The 21513-nt window shown below is 30.1% G+C and overlaps 2 protein-coding genes across 3 annotated transcripts; one reads left to right on the top strand and one right to left on the bottom strand.

The window, feature by feature from the left end:
• Positions 1 to 10926: 10926 nt before the first annotated feature.
• Positions 10927 to 13476, top strand: LOC102603743 (probable E3 ubiquitin-protein ligase XERICO). Its single transcript, XM_006351944.2, has 3 exons — positions 10927 to 11109; positions 11836 to 11895; positions 12605 to 13476. Exon 3 carries the CDS (start codon positions 12618 to 12620, stop codon positions 13074 to 13076), a length of 459 nt encoding a protein of 152 aa, XP_006352006.1. The 5' UTR covers positions 10927 to 11109; positions 11836 to 11895; positions 12605 to 12617; the 3' UTR covers positions 13077 to 13476.
• Positions 13477 to 17760: 4284 nt separating this feature from the next.
• On the bottom strand, positions 17761 to 21309 carry LOC102604420 (uncharacterized). 2 transcript variants are annotated; one of them, XM_006351946.2, is made up of 2 exons: positions 21152 to 21309; positions 17761 to 19840 (listed from the first exon to the last, which is right to left on the bottom strand). In XM_006351946.2, exon 2 carries the CDS (start codon positions 19781 to 19783, stop codon positions 18053 to 18055), a length of 1731 nt encoding a protein of 576 aa, XP_006352008.1. In that variant the 5' UTR covers positions 19784 to 19840; positions 21152 to 21309; the 3' UTR covers positions 17761 to 18052. The 2 variants fall into 2 exon arrangements, with proteins under 2 accessions (XP_006352008.1, XP_015166221.1); XM_015310735.1 differs by lacking the exon at positions 21152 to 21309 and adding an exon at positions 19933 to 20006.
• Positions 21310 to 21513: the final 204 nt, after the last annotated feature.

Genomic DNA, 21513 nt, shown 5'->3' with positions numbered 1-21513 from the left:
GGTTGGTTGGGGGGGGGGGGTTAAATCAAGTTTCTATCATTTGTAGTCTTGTTAGGTGAAGTTGTTCTATAAAAATTTGGAAGAAAAGATTTGAATTTATTGAGATGAAATTTTGTCATACTATGGGAATTTCAATAATTCTTAAATAAAAATTGTCCAATGTCCTTTTAACAACTATTTGACCGTGAATATTTCAAAATTTTATTTTTAAATATCTGTTAGCCTTAGATTTTAGATTTTGATTACAATAGGGGTCATTTGGTTTGATGTAAATAATACGATGAATGCTATAACAAAACTGATGACAAAAGAGGAAAATTTGGGGACATTAGAATTACCTTCTGAAGAAATTTGCTTAATATCCAGAAACAGCTCAGCAACAATCACATAGGTAAGGATTATTTAGATAAATCAAAAAAGGGAAAATTGTATATAATAGCAAACTATTAATTCAAATTAAATGCTATAAATATAGTTTGATTTAATTGTACCTCATAGCAAACTGTGGTTATTTCGCCTCTCTCCTGGTGAATCTCGCTCACCATGTTGGAATTGAAATCAAGAAAGTCAGTGAAGAGGAGAAAGAAGCTAAGAAAGCTCAAGTTCTGACTACTGGAAAGCTTCTCAATCAAACGAAATTCAGAGACAATATTGGGTCTATATCTCAGCTGGTCCAAATGCAAAACTTTCAACCAAAAGTTAATGTCTCAGCCCAACAACAAATGAAGGCCCAAAATTCAATTCCAGACAGCCTTATTTGAGAGATGATTTGGACAAATAAATGAGGACAAATGGATGAAAATTAGGCAAGAAATATGCAGATTCCTATGTAACGGATTTGTGCATTTCTCGTACGAAATAGTACACACAGCTGTATATTTTTGTAGTGTAGTGATAGCCAATTAGAATTCATACACGTAGAGGAGTTATTTTGTTTTCTTCTTCTAGATATTTTGTATATATACACCATTGATAAATGAATGAAAGGCAAGAAAAAGTTTTCCTATTCTAGTCTCTGAATTTCCACACGCCACTCTCGTTCTCTCCCTCGCCTCTCTCGTTTTTTATACAAACGCAAGTGTATAAAGTGCGTTTATGTTTGTATAAAGCGAGAGAAAATTATATATATACATATATTTTCGTTCCCCTCTCCCAGATCTCGCTCGCCACTCTCCCAGATCTCGCTCTCTCACTCGCCTCTCTCACTTTATACAAAAACGCAAATGTATAAAATGCGTGAAAAATGTATATATACATATATTTTCGTTCCCCTCTCCCAGATCTCGCTCGCCACTCTCCCAGATCTCGCTCTCTCACTCGCCTCTCTCACTTTATACAAAAACGCAAATGTATAAAATGCGTGAAAAATGTATATATACATATATTTTCGTTCCCCTCTCCCAGATCTCGCTCGCCACTCTCCCAGATCTCGCTCTCTCACTCGCCTCTCTCACTTTATACAAAAACGCAAATGTATAAAATGCGTGAAAAATGTATATATACATATATTTTCGTTCCCCTCCCTCCCCTCTTCCAGATCTCGCTCTCTCACTCGTCTCTATTAATCTTTTTGTATATGTATACCAAAGCAGATTATACAACTGCTTTCTTTTGTATATGTATAGCGAAATATACATATATATTTGCTATGGAGCGCAATTATGCAAACTTTGTTATAACATACAAATATGAATTTTGTGTTTATTATATGTGAAAGTTGCTCATCAAAAAATTTGTATAGAATCAAATTTTAACGTTAACTAGAAACAGGTCAGCAACAACCAAACAAGTAAGAAATCTTGAGGCTAACCAAAAGATTGGATAGAATCAAATTTAAACGTTGACTAAAAAAATTATAGTGAAATATACAATCAATCAATATTTACCAAATTTGAAAAATAAATAAATCAGAAGAAATAGTTCCTGCCTCTTATTTTAACTTTTCTGATTTTGATACATGAATTAGTTGCACGAAGATTAGTAATACGAATTATTTCGCATATAATATATAATATAAAAATTATTATACGACTAATATAGATAATACGTGAATTGAATTTTAGGAATTATGCATTTTTATTTATCATCTACATATTGCTAGTGCATGTATTATATTTAGTCTACCTTCTATTACATAAATATATAAAATAATATATAAATTTTCAATAACTTATACATGCACCAATAACATAACGTTAATTTTCGATATCAAAATCTGCACCAAAAATCAAACATGATATAAAGCAACTAATTTATATACCAACATTAGCTTAGTTTATAACTCAATCAATTTTAACAAAAAAAAATGACATTATCAAAATTTTATGTTCTTTGTTTATCGATCTCATAATTTAGGGGTGTTCATCGTTTAGTTTGGATCGGTTATTGGTTAAAACCAAAACCAAACCAAACCAGACGAAAAAAATAACCATCGGTTTGGTTGTTGACGGTTTGGTTTGGTTTTTCTGGTTTTTTCAGTTTGAAAGTAATAAATTTTTGAGGACATAAGTATCTTAATAGACACAAACACCTAGTACATGAGCAATCCACTGAAAATCTATTGTCGGTTCAATTAAGCAATTAAACAATACTAAAGTTATCATTACACGAACAAAGTGATTCAATTAAGAGAAGGTACTAAAATAATGAATTTTGATGGACTTGGACTTATGATTGTAATAGATGGATTAAAATTTAACTGTTGGACTTGATAAAATGGTAAAGTTAAAGACTAAAGTTACTTAAAATTTAACAAAATATTTATATTTTATTTATGAATGATATATAAATAATTATAAAATTTATATATATAATTTATCGGTTCGATTTGATTATTTTTTAGTAAAATCAAAACCAAATCAAATAGTAACGATTTTTCAAAATTTAAAATCAAACCTAACCAAATCAAACCAAATTTCGGTTATTTTAATTGATTTTATTCGGATCGCGATTCGATTTGATTTTTTAACCATAACTATGAACAACCCTATCTCATATGATAGGTATGACTAATCTCACATAGGAATTTTTTAAATAATTTTATGTTTGTTTGATAAAAAAAAATTAAAAATTATTTTTTCTACGTAAATAAGTTATTTTGAAATTGTAAAATTTTTTCTTTTTTCAATTTCGATATCCACTGTCTCATGTTTGTTTTATATGAATAATCTCAATAATATTTTTCATCAGAACCCCAAATCGACAAAAAGAAGTCCAAAGATGCGTCTAATTAAGTATCTTTTTAAATTCAAGTTGTATTATTTAAAAAAAAAACATTTTCACCCTTTATTATTTTTATTATTATGGGCAGATGAGGACAAATATGTAGCTTTTATAAAGTAACAAATTTGGCCAAAATTACGAGGTAAAGACACGTGAATATCATATGAAAAGTATGTATGTATGCTTTTTCCTAATTTATTTTTTTTGGGTAAAAAATAATAATCTTCATTTCATTTAATATTTGGCCACGTGAAGACTGAGTTTGTATTCACTATCCAACAAAAAAAAAACAAAAAAAAAATCAATTTTGTTCTATATTTAATAGTATATATTTTGATATTTGATTAATTTGAATTTTAATAAAAAAAATTCATATTAAAAGGCAAAATACTCTCTATCGCTGATGACTCGACTTTTTAGAATTCTAAATTTTCAAAGTAAGAATAATAAAGGTTCATTAGAACTCTCAAATTATTATTAATATCAATTTAATTGTTGTCTTTAAGTTACTTATGAAGCGGTCACAATTTATATCTACTATTTTGATTCATTTTCTCAAATAAAGCCGTTAAATATCATTCATATATCTTTATACTGTTATTTGGTTTGATTTTAGAAATTCATATCCTTGAAAATTTGTGGATTATCCCTTTGGAATTTTTTATTTTCTGATATTCTGAAATTATAATCTCTAACCACAATTTAGAATCATATTCAATTTTAAATTTAAAAATATATATTCAATAATTTAATAGGCTTCTTGAATTATTCTAGAGAGTTCCAAGAACGATAAGATATTTATGAGTCATCATCATGCTGATGTAAAAGTTTTATTAACTCCTATTTTATATTATATAATTTCAACTTCTTTTTTTGGGAAAACGTTCAAATTTCACTTTGTGAAATAGCTTAAATTTATCTTCGATTGACAGTTGAGGTCAAATCTATTACGTTCTTGTATAAATAAAAAAAGTAATCAAATTTGTTTTCACATAATAGCTAAAGAATTTTGTGGTAATTATTAGAGATAATGATATAATTTTTATGTTATATTTAGTAGTAATGATATAATATGATTTATTTATAACAAACACTCAAATAAATGTACTAAAGACTTTAGCGATTTTAAATGTAATGATATTGACTCAATTTCACTAAATATTTTTGCGATAATATATATTACCTAAAAAAATAATTTGTTGCCACTTAAATGTCTCTTTTATTGTAATGTAATTATATGATAGTTCGAATTTAATTTTTATTTATTTTTCTTTTTATTCGATGATCAATATTTATATTAGGACTGACTGATTAATTCATTTCCAACAAGATTTTCTTATTTAAAAAGATTCGAACTTAAAACTTCTAATTAAGAATAGAGAGATCTCGATTGCAATCGATTCATCTTGTCCTTCAATTTACAAAGTGGTAATATCGAATTGGTATCCAATAAAACCATATTTTATTTAATTTACAAAGCTATCTTGGTCCTCCTAGTATATTGTTGTACTAAAAGATATATTTCTTTATTCTCACCATATATAAATTAATAATAATAGTACCAATACTTATTGGGATGAGCTAAAGTTTGTCCACATATATACTACTCCTAAGTTCCAATTTTTGTGAAGAAATTAGAAGTTGAAAGATCAAAACATTTAATTTTAATTATGCATTTATATGAACACGTATTATTTTCAAAAATAAAAACAAAAACTATATATTTAAAAATTACATGAAAAACACGAGACAACATAATTACTGATTATAAATAATTTATTAAATTGAGAAAATTATAATTTTAAAAACTTATTTGACTCTCAAATAATAACACTACTAAAAATTGCAAAAAAAAACTAAGCGATTATGTCGATTTGTCAATATAATTTTAAAATTTTATTTTTCACGTAAAGATGAGTAAAACTATAAAAAAAATGTATTTAAAGAAATGAAATTGAGGATGCCCATCAATTATATAAAATAAACAAATATAAGTTTTTACTGAAAAATCAGTATACAAAAAAATAAAATTCTGTCGATATTTGCTCATATTAATCGAGACACCATTATTTTCCGAAATATTTGGACGATCCATTTAGTTTTATTAAATGTTAGGGTATAATCGATGAACGTTTGTTAATTTTTTGCTTTATTTTTAGTAGTGTGACACCCCCTACTCCCCTAGTATAAAATAGGGACTAGATACCATCTTTTGGTAAAAAAAAGATAAAACATTATCTTATCTTCAACTATACATGTTCATTTCTTAATTGGAATCATTGGAGAATAAAGAATCTAAAAGATGTGAAAGTTTTGTAGATAACAATAATTATTTCCCCCTCCACCCTTTTGAACCCTAAAGAGTTGATAGAGACTTGACATGTTGTCCAAACGGATTCTGATACAGTGATGAAACTGCTTTACCCTCAATCAAAGATCTCGAGTCTGATTCTTAAATATGAAGAAATTTTTGTTGAGAGCATCATGAATCCTAAATAAACCTTGAAGTGTGCGATCATAATTTAGTCGAGATTTTAATGAAGGCTCCAGACTCTTATTGAAAAAAAAAAAAAAAAGACATGACTTGTTGTGTTCTTTTTTTATATCTATAATGATGAAATGACTGATGTTTATCATTTTCCATATTTTCATTATTATTTTTAAGGAAAAAGTAATATTTTTCTTGTTGCCACTTGTATAAAAGATAGTGAAGAGGGGTATGGGGGTCCTCTATGGAAAAATAATTATGTGGAATTTTTTTTCTTTCTAAAATTGACACGTAATCTTTTATAACAAGATGGAAGAAACAAAGAAATATTGGGTCCCTTTGGTTTAAATGCTAGAAATTGATTAATATCTTTTGTGTTTATTGAGGAGATATATAGTATATTATACGTATAGGACTAAGTATTATAATATGTGAAAAAAGAAAAATGTAATGAAGAAAAAAAACGTTGAGGATCACTATTAGACAATATTACAATATTGAACTAGCTACATAATATGTTTCGATAATTTCAGCTAATCGATTGCTAAATAGCTTTTAATTAATTGAATTTTCTTATAATTCAATGCTAATCTATAGCTAAATAGAATTAGTATGAGATTTTTACTGTTTAGATATAAAATTTTATTCGTTGTTAATTTTTATTTTATAGCTCCAACGAAAAAATAACAACAATATATATATACGTCAGCTTCAGTAATTTTTCAATGAAAAAGTGATAAAGAGAAAAAATAGAAGAAAGAGAAGATCTTCAAAATCTCTAATTTAATTGAAAGTACTTGTATGTATATTATGTAAAGATCTTGTTGTTGTATTTTGAAAGTCAAATAATATTTTGTAAGTTATAATAAATATGAGATAAGCTAATTTATTTGATCACATACCATAGTAAGTAGCATTTTTTTGGTACATCATGGTATAATGGATGAGGTTTGTCTAATCAATGGATAAAGTTGTTTTTCTTTTAATTAGAGGTATTAATTTTGAGGGTTTAGTATAAAAAAAGTGTTGCCTTTTGAGTGAGTCCTACCTAACATAAATCTGACTTAGTTAGGCTCTAATGTGGATATCGAACACCGAATAAAAATAAAAACATCTTCCGATAGGATAAAATATTATCTTTTACCATCTTTTGATATTGAAGTCTGTTTATGTAGAATTTATTCAAAAAAACACTCTATTAAAAAATATCATATTCAAAACTCGAAATCGAACATTATCTTCCACTATACTAATTTTTCTTTATTGGAAATCATTGGAGAATATAGAATCTAAAAGAAGTGAATGTGAATATTTTCGAAAATGATTTCTCCATATTTTCATTTTGTTGCCACTTGGAAAAAAGATAGTGAAAGAAGTGAATAGTTATATATATAGATACTAGTAAAAATGACCCGTGTCAGCACGGGCCCAACATTATATTTATATACAAAATATTAGGATAAAATTATGCATAATTATAAATTCTATATACTATTGATATTCTAATTAATAAATCTCAATTATCTAAAATTATAATATAGTAGAAGAGGATGTTTTTCAATCACTAAATTATTTCCGAAGCGTAAGGAGTGTATTGACTTTTTCATTTTATTTTATATGATATTTTTTAAATTTTTCTAAAATTTATTATTTATATTTAATCATAATTGATTTTAAAGATCATATTTATCAATTATGAATATCTTGGAAACAAAAAATCTGTACAACTGTCTCCGATCTACCTTTATTTTACTCTATATTCGGAGAGTAAAATAAAGAATGCTTTCTTCATTCATTCTCTATTTCACTCTCTATTCATCATTTGAAGAGATGATTGAAGAATTATTATTCGTACTCTCTATTTTACTTTTTGATTATTTTATTATTATTTTTATTATATAATATTTGTAATTAACATATCATAAATCATATATAAGGCCATTTATTAAATTTTTAATATTCATAACTTTTTTAATGTAATATAACACTTCAGAAAAATTATTATTTAATATATACATTTTCAATCTGAATTAATAATACTTCATTTTAAATTTTTTTTTATTTAGAACCAATTCCAAACTCATCAATGAACATTTCATAAATAAAATGGCTAAAATGTTTTATTAGAAAAATAAATAAGGCAAAAGTTGAGGGAACACTGACTGACACAACTCCTCAAGTATAGTTCAATGGGTCCCAATCACATTTAATGATATTTTAGTGGATGACATCAATTGTAATTTAAGAGAAAGTGATGGATCTTTTATGGACCTGTTGATATGGTCTAAAGAATAAAGCAGACAATACAATCCCTTTTAAGCAAATTGATCTAGGAAAATACTATTATACCCTTATGCTTTCTTCTAATGTCACCAAGCTGACATGTTGAAACATTTGAAACTCTCTTCTAATATATATAAATATATATATATAAACATTATGTGAAGATTTCTTTCGAAAATAGACACGTAGTTGGTGACTAGAACAAAGGTAATGGACCCCCATGCTATAATTGGTGACAAATTAAAATGGACCAAATAGTACTCCAAATGTTGCACTAAGAAGCAAAGAGAAAAGGTGGTGGGGGTGGGGTGGGCATATATAGTTTGGTTTTGACACTTATATATAGGTTTTTTTTTTTTACTTTAGACATACTCTGGATTTTACTACTGGCTCTGAGCTTTCTTGCTTGCTATGGATCAGCTAGTGAAATGTGTTACCAGATGTGCCAAACAACATATTATGTAGGATTTACGTGTGCTAATTTCAATTAGAAAATTACTACTCCCTCCATCCCTTTTTAGTTGTTCCACTTTAGAAATGGCACACAGATTAAGGCAATAATGATTAAGCACAGTGAAGTTACAATTTTACCCTTATGACAACTTTTCACTTCAAAATTACAACCACTTCAAGTGAAATAAATTGGAGGGAAACAACATACACTTTTACAATTTTCAAGAAGTGTAAATAAGGGTATAATAGGAAAAAATTTGTTGTCCTTTCTTGATTTGTCAAAATGGACAACTAAATAGGGACAACTAAAAAAGAAAATATGGACAACTAAATAGGGACGGAGGGAGTATCACTTGGGCCTAAGCTTCTGAACCCCGTCAGAAAGAAGATGTGTACCTGAACTTTCAGTTCTCTCGCTTCTCGAAAAAGAAATTTATAAAGTCTTCGATAAGATTGACAACATCCCTCTCAAAGACACAATTCTGAAACAAAATCTTTTGAAAGAAAAAAAAGATATTCATATTCTGAAATTTATTGATTCAATTAATTCTAACATATTTCATGTAGGCCTATTAAAGAGAGTACTTAACATGCTTTCTTATCAAAAGATTTTTTATTTATTTATTTATAGGAATAATTAAAATCAGACTCATTTGTGATTAATATAATTTGTTTTCGACCTACTATGGTTTCACACTTATTTCGTATCTTATTGATGTGAAATTTTTCTAGGATATCATATTATACCTCCTTATAGAAGCTCCCTTGTTAAGATTTTCTTGTAATAATAAATTTAATTATATTTTTATAGACCATATTTTAAAAGACCAAAGCTAGATACCCAAAAATAAGCAAACATTATTTGTGGATTTAACAAAATAGCTCTTGATGAAGATATGATCCAAAATGATCTTTTTTTAAAAATCTTTGGAGGAATAATCTCTTGATAACTGCTAATTATAGCCAAAATTTTATAATAACATCGTATGCTTGAATATTTATTTAATAAAATTGTTAACTCATGCTTGCTGTAAATTAAATATTCCTATTTAAAACCTTTTAAATATTAGGTAAGATTCAATGAATTTGTTATCATGAAGTATTGTTAGCATTCCCAAAGTCAACATAGTTTCTAATTCAAGAATTAAAAAATAATTTCCTTATCAAAGTTTAGAAATGAATAATAGAAGGCAACTTACCAATTTGATTCTAAAAAATGGACAATTTATTATTAAATTAAAATAAAGTTCCAATTATTAAATAAATTCTCAAAACAATGAGCAATAATGCAAATTGTAAAGATAAGTCTATAAGCCAATGAAACTTTTGCTTAGTGCTCAACAAGTCAAGTCTAATGGTTGAAAAATAATTTTATCAAAAGTGAGTTTGGTCTAATTTTAATATTTTTTAATATTTTTTTGTTATTTGACCAAAAAAAGGGAAGGAAAAAAGAAAAAGCATAACACTTAAGTGGAAAATGATGTGGAAAAAACCAAAAGGACTAAAGAGATTATATTTATATTTATATTAAAAATTACAAATAAAAGAGAAAGACCACATCTTCGTTTCCAATTAACAAATTCAAGAATTTGAGTGATGTTGATTGTAAATATCTTTGTTTTATTTTATATGAGATGATAATATTTGATTGAGTTGTTATTTATTTATTTAAAAGAAAAAATAAAAGATCTAAGTATATTCATAATGTTTGTGATTTATTGTATATTTTTATCATATACTTATTGAACATATGAAAGTTCACATAATTATCTTTCGTTTTAGATATATATCTTTCTGCTCATAATTTCTTATCGCAGAAATTTAATTTGATTTGATTGATACATTAGAGTGCACGTAGAATATATTTGATAGTTTAGGGGTAAAATTAGTAGTACTTTTTTGTATTCTTCTACGTACTTTTTTTTTCTTATCTATAATAGCAACTAGTAAATATCGAAATCAAGTTAGATAATCGCTAGAGGAACAAAACGTAACGAAATTAACTTATGTATGGAGCTTTCATGAACTGAAATATAAATATAAATTAGCCACATGTACTAAAAATACGTTTTGAACTTATAGTCTTAAATATGTTTCAACGTCTCGATTATATTAGAAAGTAAAAAACAAAATATTATATCACTAATATTGAAGGAAAGAAGAAAAAAGACATGATACATAACTATGCTTTTTTGAATGTCTTCATATGACATTTACACCCTCGAACTTTATGTATGCACAAATAGACATTAAAACTTGTATAAAGTTGAATAATTAGACACATGCGTCCTATTTGACGTTTGATGAAACAATTCACATCCAACACAACATCCTACTCTACTTGTTCAATTTTATACAAATTTAATGACATATTTACGTATTACGTCAAGAAAACATGGAGGGAAGCAAACAGACAAACAACTGGTGTTGGATCACAAGGTTCGATTTTTTTGTGTATAAATAGAAGAAGGGGTGTTTGGAGGTGAACATCATTAGCTTTATCAAACACCGTCCCAATTAGGACCCTATGAATCTCCTTCAACACATCAACCCTTAAAAAAGAAAAATTTCTCTTCCAAAATCTTGAAATCCTATTTTCTCTTGCAATATTACAAAAATAATAATAATTGTAAACAAAAAGTTTGAAGTTTTCATATTATTAGGTACCCTTTCTTACTTTCTTTCAATTATGAGCTTATGTTTCCTCTTTTTTTGGTTCATAATCTTACTTTTTTACAAAAAAATGCAATCTTTTTCACTTGTTTATGGTTGAAAGTTGAGTATGAGTTGTAAACAGATCTTAAGTTTCAAGATTTGCTATGAATCTTCTGGTTTTGTCCCTTTTTTTTTATCTGATTATGCTTTCATTTGATTTTGGGCTCTCCTTATTTTTCTGTTTTTCTACTTCTAAGATGATAAATGATGGTTCTTGGAACTTAGAAATGACTGATACTATGTTGGATCTTTACATTTTGTTCATATATTGCTGTGATTACATATTTGTAAGTGAAAAAATCAAGAAAATGTCTAGAAGTCTTAACCCCAGAAAAAGATTTCTCCTTTTTTAGTTTTTTGAACTTATGCTGTTAAGAAACCTGATGTCTACCCCCCTACCCCCCTTGGCAGAGGTTGGTTTTCCATCTTTTAGTGTTTTGAGCTGTGTATTGATAAAAATCAGTTTTTTTTTTTAATTGTGAAATGGCATAAAGTTGGAATCTTTGTTAAAAAAAAGGTGGAGGTTTTGGATAAATTGGGATTCTTCTGTTTGATATGAGTTAAGTTTATGTATTTTCAGTTTTCATTTCATAACTTGGATTATGTTTCTTATTGTTGTTTTACTGACTCTTTGCTTTTAAGTGATTAATGTGTTGTTTCTTTGTTCTATGCAGATCCAGTATATTGAGCTCTTTCAAAAGTTTTTGAAGATATAATCATCATTTCAACATAAGGTAAACTTTTGTGTCAATCACTTGGATTTTGATTGCCAAGAGAGGTTATTCAGTCATTGATTTTATGTTTGTCTAATTTTCTCTTTGATTACTTAAGTTAATGTGTTGAGGCTCTAAAATGATGGACAATCTTGAAAAGAATTGGACATGATTTATAGTAATGTGATAGTAAATACCAATTTTGCTACCTCAAAGATTGTATCACAACCAAACCAACTACTACCTCTGAGCCAATTACTTATCCATTTTAATTGTAGTAGGAAATCAAGAAATCGTTTTACGTGCTCCTGGAAAATGTCAAATTTCTTTTTTTTGATGATGTTGGTGCTCGGTTTATCTTGTCCGCACCTCGACTATTCCACGGGATACCTACTACCTTCCACCAGCGTAGGTATCAAGGCAAATGAGAAGAAATTACCTAGTGTCATATATTTAGAGAAAAATTCTGAAAAATGATTCTTTTATAATGGTGTGCGGGGCCATTTGTGCGCACATTGACTATTCCGCCAAGTAGCTGCTGAATCTCACCAGCACAGGACTGGGAAATTCTATCAACCAAGGCTTAGGCAGATGGAAAAATTTGGTTTATATCTTCTACCTTTATAAAAAATGAGTTTTTCCGATGGTGTTTACACTATTATATCATTTTAATCTTCCTTGAAGTGCTATGTTTCTTCTCTAATGGTGTTTATATTCATTCATTGTCTAGGTTCCAATCCATTATGGGCCTCTCACAATATCCAACTCCAGCAGATGCAGGAGTACTTGGTGTGATTCTAGTAAACACAGCCATATCCATCTCCATTATCAAGGAGATACTCCGATCGATCCTTCGTGTGATTGGCATCCGTATCGCATCATGGGAAGACTATTCTGTTGAAGGACCCTTGGACTCACTTGAATGCCGTGGAAGCCCACCAGAGTCATACATGGAGGAGTTCAGAAACCGAACACCTGCATTTCGTTATGACTCGCTATGTATCTCTAACCACCCTGAACAAGAATGCTCTGTGTGCCTGACAAAATTCGAGCCTGATGCAGGGGTAAACAGTCTCTCATGCGGTCACGTTTTCCATAAGCTGTGTCTAGAGAAGTGGCTCAGGTATTGGCATGTAACTTGTCCTCTTTGCAGAAATTACTTGATGTCTCAACAAGAAGAGGACGAGACGTGTCCAATGTGAGATTAAACGTTTTACGGTGCCACTTCATCCATTTGATGATGTTATCATATACAGCTTAGTAGTGTACAGGCTGAGTATGTGGATGCTTGATCTTTGATGTGATGTAGTCTGTTAGCTTGTCATATTTGTGATGCTTTGCGTCCTCTCAGAGTGACGGGTCTCTTTCGTGTGACCAAAAAACTTAATACCTTGTTGTGCATGATTTAGTCCTGTAGCTTGTTGTGTTTGTAAAACTTTGCGTCCTCTCAGAGTGATGGGTCTCTTTCGTGTGACCAAAAACTTGTACATTATAGTACATGGTGTAGTCCTGTAGCTTATTAATGCTTTTCGTCCTCTCCAAGTGACGGCTCTCTTTTGGCATGACCCAAGAACTTAGACATTGTTGTACATATTACCCAAAGCTTTCTCTTATGTTCCTTATATGATAAATCACCAGAAAAAAGTGCTGAAGAAGGTTGTAAAAGAAAGTTCAGGTTCAAGTATGGATTGAGTGGTCCTTTCTCGGGCAACTACTGAGACAGAGGTTGGTCCGATCCCGATCCTAGCCCACTCACCTTCTTCCAAGATTGAAGTTGGAACAAGGAGTCCTAAAATCTTAATGAAAAGAAGAAAACATATTGCAACTACGAACTTGAACATATGCTTTCAACAACATACTCGGTGTAATCCCAAAAGTGGGGTTTGTATGTTGCCTTACCCCCACCTTGTGAAGACAGAGAGATTGCTTTCGAACATTCCTTTCTATTTAGATTAGTTTTAACCGAAAAAAGTGGTTCTTGTGTGAGAGCAGTGAAAGAATTTTGTTTAAGAGTAAATAAGAGGGAATGAAGAAAGGAACAAAAGAAAACAGAAGTTTACTCTGTAATAGAATAAAGCTGAATGATGTGAAAGATACAAGAGAACTCTTCTTTGCATATTCAGTTTGGTCATAAAAGATAGTTCTTCTCTCAAACTTCCTTTTTGTAATATGTTCTAACAAAGTTGCTTCCTATTTTCTTATCTTAAATTGTTCAGAATGCTTTGTTATGCTTTCACTTCCATCTATTCTTTTTCTGGGCTGTTTTTCCTTGAGTCGAGGGTGGGTCTGTCAGAAACAACCTCTCTATCTCTGAGGTAGGTCTAGGTAGGGCTAAGGTTTGCGTATGCTCTACCTTTCCAAGACCCCACTTTGTCGGACTAGACTGGGTATGTTGTTATTGTTGACAACTGCATACACCAAGAGAGGAGGTGGGGTGTGGGGGCTGAAGCAACATAGCCAGGATTTGCACTAAGGATAGTCAAATATAAAGATGTAAACACAGAAAGAAAAATTTTACTTATCTACACGGTGTAACTTCCTAGTGAAGGGTGACAAGGGTTGCTCCGCGAAAGATGTGCAACATTTACCTATGATCATCCTTCATAAATTTACAACCTCACTTATCAATTAACACAGTTCTTATGATCAAGTATAAAAAGATAAATGATTATGAAATAACTATTATTGTATGGTTAATACTTTCATATCTGAAAACAGCCTTAACTGTTCATGAAGCTATGCTCTATGAATTCAGAAAGTTAGTTAAAGTCACTTTCCAGCAGCAAGTTCAGAGAGTTTCGAGCCAACGGACATGCTGGTGCGAGTCAGGCCGGAGTTCCTGTGGTATCTGCACCTGAATGAACCAGCATGTGTTGTTGGTGAACACAAGCAGCTGTACTTTACACTTGATGTCTTCCTTAAGACTGTCGGCGTAGAAGGCGTGGAGGATGACAATGGTGGTGAGCTCTTCATTGCTTCTAGACATATATGTGGTAGATTTAACTTTTTCTTGCTAGTTTCTGCAATGTCAATTGATTGTTGAGCCATAGCTGGTTGTGGTTCCATCCTAAAGAAGAAATCAATTGATATGAAGTATAAGAAGTTTTGTTTAGATAATATGAGGTGGAATCTTGATTCTTGAATCAAACATCCTAGTTCATTGGGTCTCACACTTTATGCACACCAAAGTTAGGCTGGGGCGAAGCCAGGTAGGATCGAGGGGAGTGGAAAATTACATTGTTTATACTATGGATAAAGTTAATTGTTTTATGTATATAATATATATAGTATATGTTGAACTCCTTTGCTTTTTTGTGTATTTACTCTATCATATTTTGAATTTTTTTAGTGAAAATCCTGGCTTCGCCACAGAAATAAAGAATCGCCACAGAAATAAAGAATGTCTCAAAATAAGAGACGACGGACAGGTAAATGCCCTTTTTTGTGTTAAGAGATGACGGACGGGTAAATGCCGCTTTTTGTTGAGTTCATATCAGGATTCAGGAAAAGGCTTTTTGCTCGCCCCATGAAAAGGTGCATGGGTCAACTCTATGGGCATGTAGTCGTAGTAGTCGCCCTAGAATACCTCTCGTCTTTACTTTAGAAACGAAAACGCGCTAGAAACACGAGAAGTGTATGGCTTTTGGAACAACAAAATCAATTGAATTCATCAAAATACTAAATCCCATCTCGAAATGTATTTTTTTTTTTTTTAAAAGAAAAAAATATGAAAAAATTATGCTAAAAATATGAAGAACATCATTGATCATAAATGACATTCAAATCTTCTTATAAAGATCCCCAACTTCCATCTTCATAACAATTAACAATAACAATTATGCCTCTGTTTCAAGCAAGTTGGAATTGATTAAACGAAAATAAATTTAATAACAATTTTTTTATTTAAAAAAAAAACTAAAAGACCAACACATAAAATTGGAATCCTAAAACATAAAAAGAAGATAAACTTAATACCTGAAAAAATTGCAAAGACTGGATAATAGTTGATATAGATGCAAAAGGGGTTAAAAGTAGATGAGTAAATATTATTTATGAAAGAGAGAAATGTTTTGCATTGTTTAATTTATTTATTTTTGGTTAATTAATCTCAAAAAAAGAAATTAAAAAAAAATAACTTTTTTTCTGTATTTGACTCTTTCTTAGTTTTAGATTTGAGGTTTATCTCTTTCCTTTTTTCTACACCACTATTTTTCTATTTTTACTCTTATTATTTATTTGTTTGTTTGTTTATTATTATTATTATTATTATTATTATTATTATTATTATTATTATTATTATTATTATTATTATTATTATTATTATTATTATTATTATTATTATTATTATTATTATTATTATTATTATTATTATTATTATTATTATTATTATTATTATTATTATTATTATTATTATTATTATTATTATTATTATTATTATTATTATTATTATTATTATTATTATTATTATTATTATTATTATTATTATTATTATTATTATTATTATTATTATTATTATTATTATTATTATTATTATTATTATTATTATTATTATTATTATTATTATTATTATTATTATTATTATTATTATTATTATTATTATTATTATTATTATTATTATTATTATTATTATTATTATTATTATTATTATTATTATTATTATTATTATTATTATTATTATTATTATTATTATTATTATTATTATTATTATTATTATTATTATTATTATTATTATTATTATTATTATTATTATTATTATTATTATTATTATTATTATTATTATTATTATTATTATTATTATTATTATTATTATTATTATCATCTTGTAGCATTAAATTGTACCCTTTAAATTTGCAAAGTTTATTTAAGGAAAAAAGTTTATATGTAAGTGTTTAGAATACATTATATATATTTTTAGAAGAAATGGTTTTTTGTTTCTTTATTTAATGTCAGACTAGATCGAATTATATATAAGTGTTATAAATGTTACACAAACTAATAGAAGTGCTGATATATTTAGGCAGACAAATTCCATCGGAACAAGCTTTGCTCACATTGTTGATCTCAAGTTTGAATAGCTGAGGGGTGGGGTTGGGGGATGTAGTAGGTTATGATTGGTATAAATTAGTTAATTTGAATCTTTACGATATAAAATATGTTGGATCGTGTTTATTCTAAGTATACACATTACTTAAAAATGAACTAATATAAATAGCAAAAACTCATATAATTAACCGTAACTTATTTTGAATCGTGACATAATTATTGTATGATTTATGAAAATAACTTACTATGTTGGAGGAGGTGGAGATAGCAATAAACTTTGAGACTTATAAAATTTAGGAGTGACTTGTTTCGGCCTGTGGCATAGTAGAAATTTAGGTTTCCTCGAAAATGAAGCATATGAGAGAGAGACTTAAATTTAGGATGACTCATTTCGGGATAGTTCACATGGAGATCTTCGTAGCTCAATTGGTTGATTACCTAGACAAATTGAGGTTTCCTCTAAAATGAAGCAAAGCTTCATAGCTCAATTGGTTGGTTAACTAGACAAATTGAGGTTTCCTCTGGAATGAAGCAAAGCTTTGAGCTCACACGGAAATCTTCTTTGCTCAATTGGTTGGCTATTGAACTTTCACTTTGTTGGTGAGGGTTTGATTCCATCTTGTAATCCGCTCCCCCATTTCCCCTTTCCTTACCCCTAATATATATATATATATATTAAAAAAAAGGTTTGAGAGCTCATAGTGAGCTTGGATAGGCCAATTTAACTGTTAATCTTAAACCTAACGCAACCTTAGATACTAGGTTAAGAGGTGACAATTGCCCAAAATCATATAAAAAGATCGATTTTTCCTCATCGGGTCGATGTGGGACTTAAGATCTACCTATCTCAATAACACTTCAAGCATTTCCAGTGCTACTTTTCAACAGTTTCATGGTTCAAACAAAGCATTCCAAGAAAGGAACAAACATAAAAATTTGAATAAAATTACCAAAATGAAGGAAATACAAGCGCGAATCAAACGCCTATAACAAAACTGAGAATGTACTAACTAATGAAACATATTTTTACTTTCCAGAAGAGAAACTAACAGAAATCTTGATGATCAAAAAATTTTCCTATATATCGGAAGATTTATCCCAACGCGGTAGTGGTAAACCTTTGCGAGTACATAGATTAGCTGGAAGAAGTGCAGGTATTGATACCATCCTTGCAGTCTTTAGTGAGATCGTTAAATGTCTCGATTTGCTTTTTACCTCTCAAGAAAACTTCAGTGTCAACTGAAACTCTCATGTAACCATCAAATTCGACAGGACTTCCGTTGTGAAGTTTTGCTGTGTCTAAATACCATTCACTGCCTTCATCCCAAAGATCCCTATAGTCACTGAGGAAATGTGTAGAGTACTTATCCTTTAAAGGATTGAAAAAAGATGTCTCTTGTTCATTTGTCGCGATATATAGGTTCCTTCCATCATCTATCTTGTCTTGCAAACTAGATAGAAGAGCATCTGGAGAAGTATCTTCAGCAAGATGTGGCCACATTTCACGGTTCCTTGCCTTCTCGCCTCTCACAACATGAACTGAGTCATAATCCCAGTTCAACCTAGAGGCAATAGCCGAGACAATGTCCATCAAACGTCTTGACTTCCATACCAAATGCCATGGCCGTTGAACAACAGATTCTGTCTCACCCTCACATACTCTGTACCAGTAATTATCTGGCTCCACGTTACCAAATTTCCTCACGATTAAAGTATCCTTCAGTCCAGATAACTTCATTGGATTAACTCTAAAGTCTTCAACAAGATGGAGAGATAGTCCATCTTTTTGGTGCCATTTTTCCCAATCAGCCCAAAACTGTTCCTGATCAAGAACTGATGCTGAATCCTTTAAATGCTCAAAGTCGAAGTAAAACCTGAAATCCTTTCCTTCTTCGTCTACACCGGATGAAGTGTATATCTTGGATAAACAAATACTTAAGTCCATTATCAATGTCCTGTTCAAGTATTGTGCCTCGCCTAATGCACACATAAAGCTCCAGAGATAATGGTTCATGCTCTTGCACCTATCTCCACCTCCATGATATACCAAATACTTCCCGCGCTTGAAAGAACTCTCTGATTCCACCACAGGAAGTGAGTCATTCACAGCTTCACCAACCTCAGGCAGAGCAACATTTTGTCCCCCTGTTTTCGCAACTTTCTCAAACCCCTCGTCTGACTTTCCTGAAATTCTGTCCTTGCTCTTTCTCTTCCTTTTCCGAGCATTTCCACCAGTATGATACTCTCCAATGCTCACCACACTAAGTGTACAGTTGTCCGACCTAGAAACCACAAACTCGCGGTAATCCTTGTAAAATGCAGCAGTTTTTCCATCCTTAGGCCTAAACCGCCAAGCCATGTGGCACGAACTATCATTCGATCCACGGACTGACTTCCCAAATCTGTAAAAATGTATATCCTTGAACTTCTCAATAGCTACTCTCATCAACAAATGAAACACATCTGGATCATTACAATCAATTGGTTCATCAGTTTTCCCATGACAATCAGGATCACTCTCAGTGCCACTGTCTGTAGCTGACACCGAAACGTCCACATCTGTTAGGTTTATAAAGGTAGAAAATGCTTTCTGATTTGCACCAATAAAGTCCTCACCAGTCTTCATAACAGTGTCATCAGCTTTAAACGTGGCATCGGATTTAGACGTAAGGAAATTAGTGATTTTTGTCGAAGGATGGAATAAAGGATCTTCAGGCTCATAAGTTGCAGCCATTATAGTAAAAATCAAAACTCCAACAACAAATATAGTGAAACAGAGATTCCCTATCACTGCCAATGCATTTTGCCCCAGATTTTCTGGCCTAAAACTTCCATTCCGGGACAGCAAACTTGGCGATCGACCCATTGTTCCTACTCCTTCCAATCACTACCACCACAAGAAATACACAAAAATCTCTAAGGCCTGAAACACAAAGACACAAAAATCTTCAAAATATGTAACATATAAGGGCAGAACTCCACAAAGAGAAGTAAAGGGTGCTTGAAAAATGTTACCTTTGGCAAAATAATGCCAACATTTCGATCACTATCACCACAAGAAATTCACGAAAATCTCTAAATCTTAAACACAAAAACACATATTTTTTTTTAATCATATGAGATAGAACTCCAGAAACAGAAGCAAAGGGTGCTCGGAAAATGTCTCATTTGACAAAATAAAGCCAATAATTCCAATCACTATCCCCAAAAGAAATCCACAAAAACCTCTAAATCCTACAACACAAAAATCATTAAAATATGTAACATATGAGAGTAGAACTCAACAAACATAAGCAAAGGGTGCTAAAAAAATGTTATAGTTGATAAAACAAAGCCAACCATTCTCCAATCACTATCACCACAAGCAATTCAAAAAAAAAACTCTAAATCCTAAAACACAAGACAATTTAAAAAAAATAATATGTAACATATGAGAGTAGAACTCAGCAACTAGAAGCAAAGGGTGCTCGAAAAATGCCACATTTGACAAAATAAAGCCAATAATCCCAATCGCTATCACCACAAGAAATTCACAAAACCTCTAAATCCTGTAACACAAACACATAAAAATCTTCAAAATATGTAACATATGAGAGTAGAACTCAACAAATACAACCAAAGGGTGCTCAAAAGATGTTATAGTTGATAAAACAAAGCCATCAATTCCAATCACTATCACCACAAGCAATTCACAAAAAAAACACTCTAAATCCTAAAACACAAAGACACAAACTTTTTAAAAAAAAAAATGTAACATATGAAAGTAGAACTCATCAAGCAGAAGCAAAGGGTGCTCGAAAAATGCCACATTTGACAAAACAAAGTCAACCATTCTCCAATCACTATCACCACAAGCAATTCACAAAAACCTCCAAATCCTAAAACACAAAGACACAATTTAAAAAAAAAAATATGAACAAAACTCCACAAACAGAAGCAAAGGGTGCTCGAAAAATGCCACATTTGACAAAACAAAGTCAACCATTCTCCAATCACTATCACCACAAGCAATTCACAAAAACCTCCAAATCCTAAAACACAAAGACACAATTTAAAAAAAAAAATATGAACAAAACTCCACAAACAGAAGCAAAGGGTGTTTGAAAAATGTTTCATTTAACAAAATAAAGCCAACAATTCACAGATCTGAATGAATCTTGAATTAAGGGTCAGCTTTGTTAATGGTGAAATGATGAAAAATCTATACATACAAAAACTTGTTTATTTTAATTACCTCATAAATCATGAATCTTGATTATGAACCCCTTTTAGCTCAAAATGGATTCTACCATTATTTCTCCACCTTTTTCCCTACAAAAAAAGAGGAAGACAGGTTCTTGATTTCCTTATTTTCTGGAGTCAAATGCAAAGGATTCATAATGAGTGACTACAAGGGTGCTTGCTAAAATGCGCACGTGATGTCCTACTAGTAAAATCTAATTTAGACCGTTAGATTAATTGGATTTTGGTGTTATACGCACTTGGCGCATTTTGGTTGCTTTTACTGAATATTTTAGTGATAGGAAATTAGTGTCATGAATATGCAGACAAAATTGCTGAGTTATTTGTCTAATTGGGCAATTTCATGTTTGGGAT

This window comes from Solanum tuberosum, unplaced genomic scaffold (assembly GCF_000226075.1).
Source record: "Solanum tuberosum cultivar DM 1-3 516 R44 unplaced genomic scaffold, SolTub_3.0 scf00140, whole genome shotgun sequence".
Classification (NCBI taxonomy): Eukaryota; Viridiplantae; Streptophyta; class Magnoliopsida; order Solanales; family Solanaceae; genus Solanum; species Solanum tuberosum.
This window is presented reverse-complemented; position numbering and strand designations above follow the sequence as displayed.

What these genes read in the sequence shown, in the direction of transcription:
- LOC102603743 (XM_006351944.2), top strand. Translation starts at nt 12,618, where the DNA reads ATGGGCCTCTCACAATATCCAACTCCAGCAGATGCAGGAGTACTTGGT.
- LOC102604420 (XM_006351946.2), bottom strand. Translation starts at nt 19,783, where the DNA reads ATGGGTCGATCGCCAAGTTTGCTGTCCCGGAATGGAAGTTTTAGGCCA.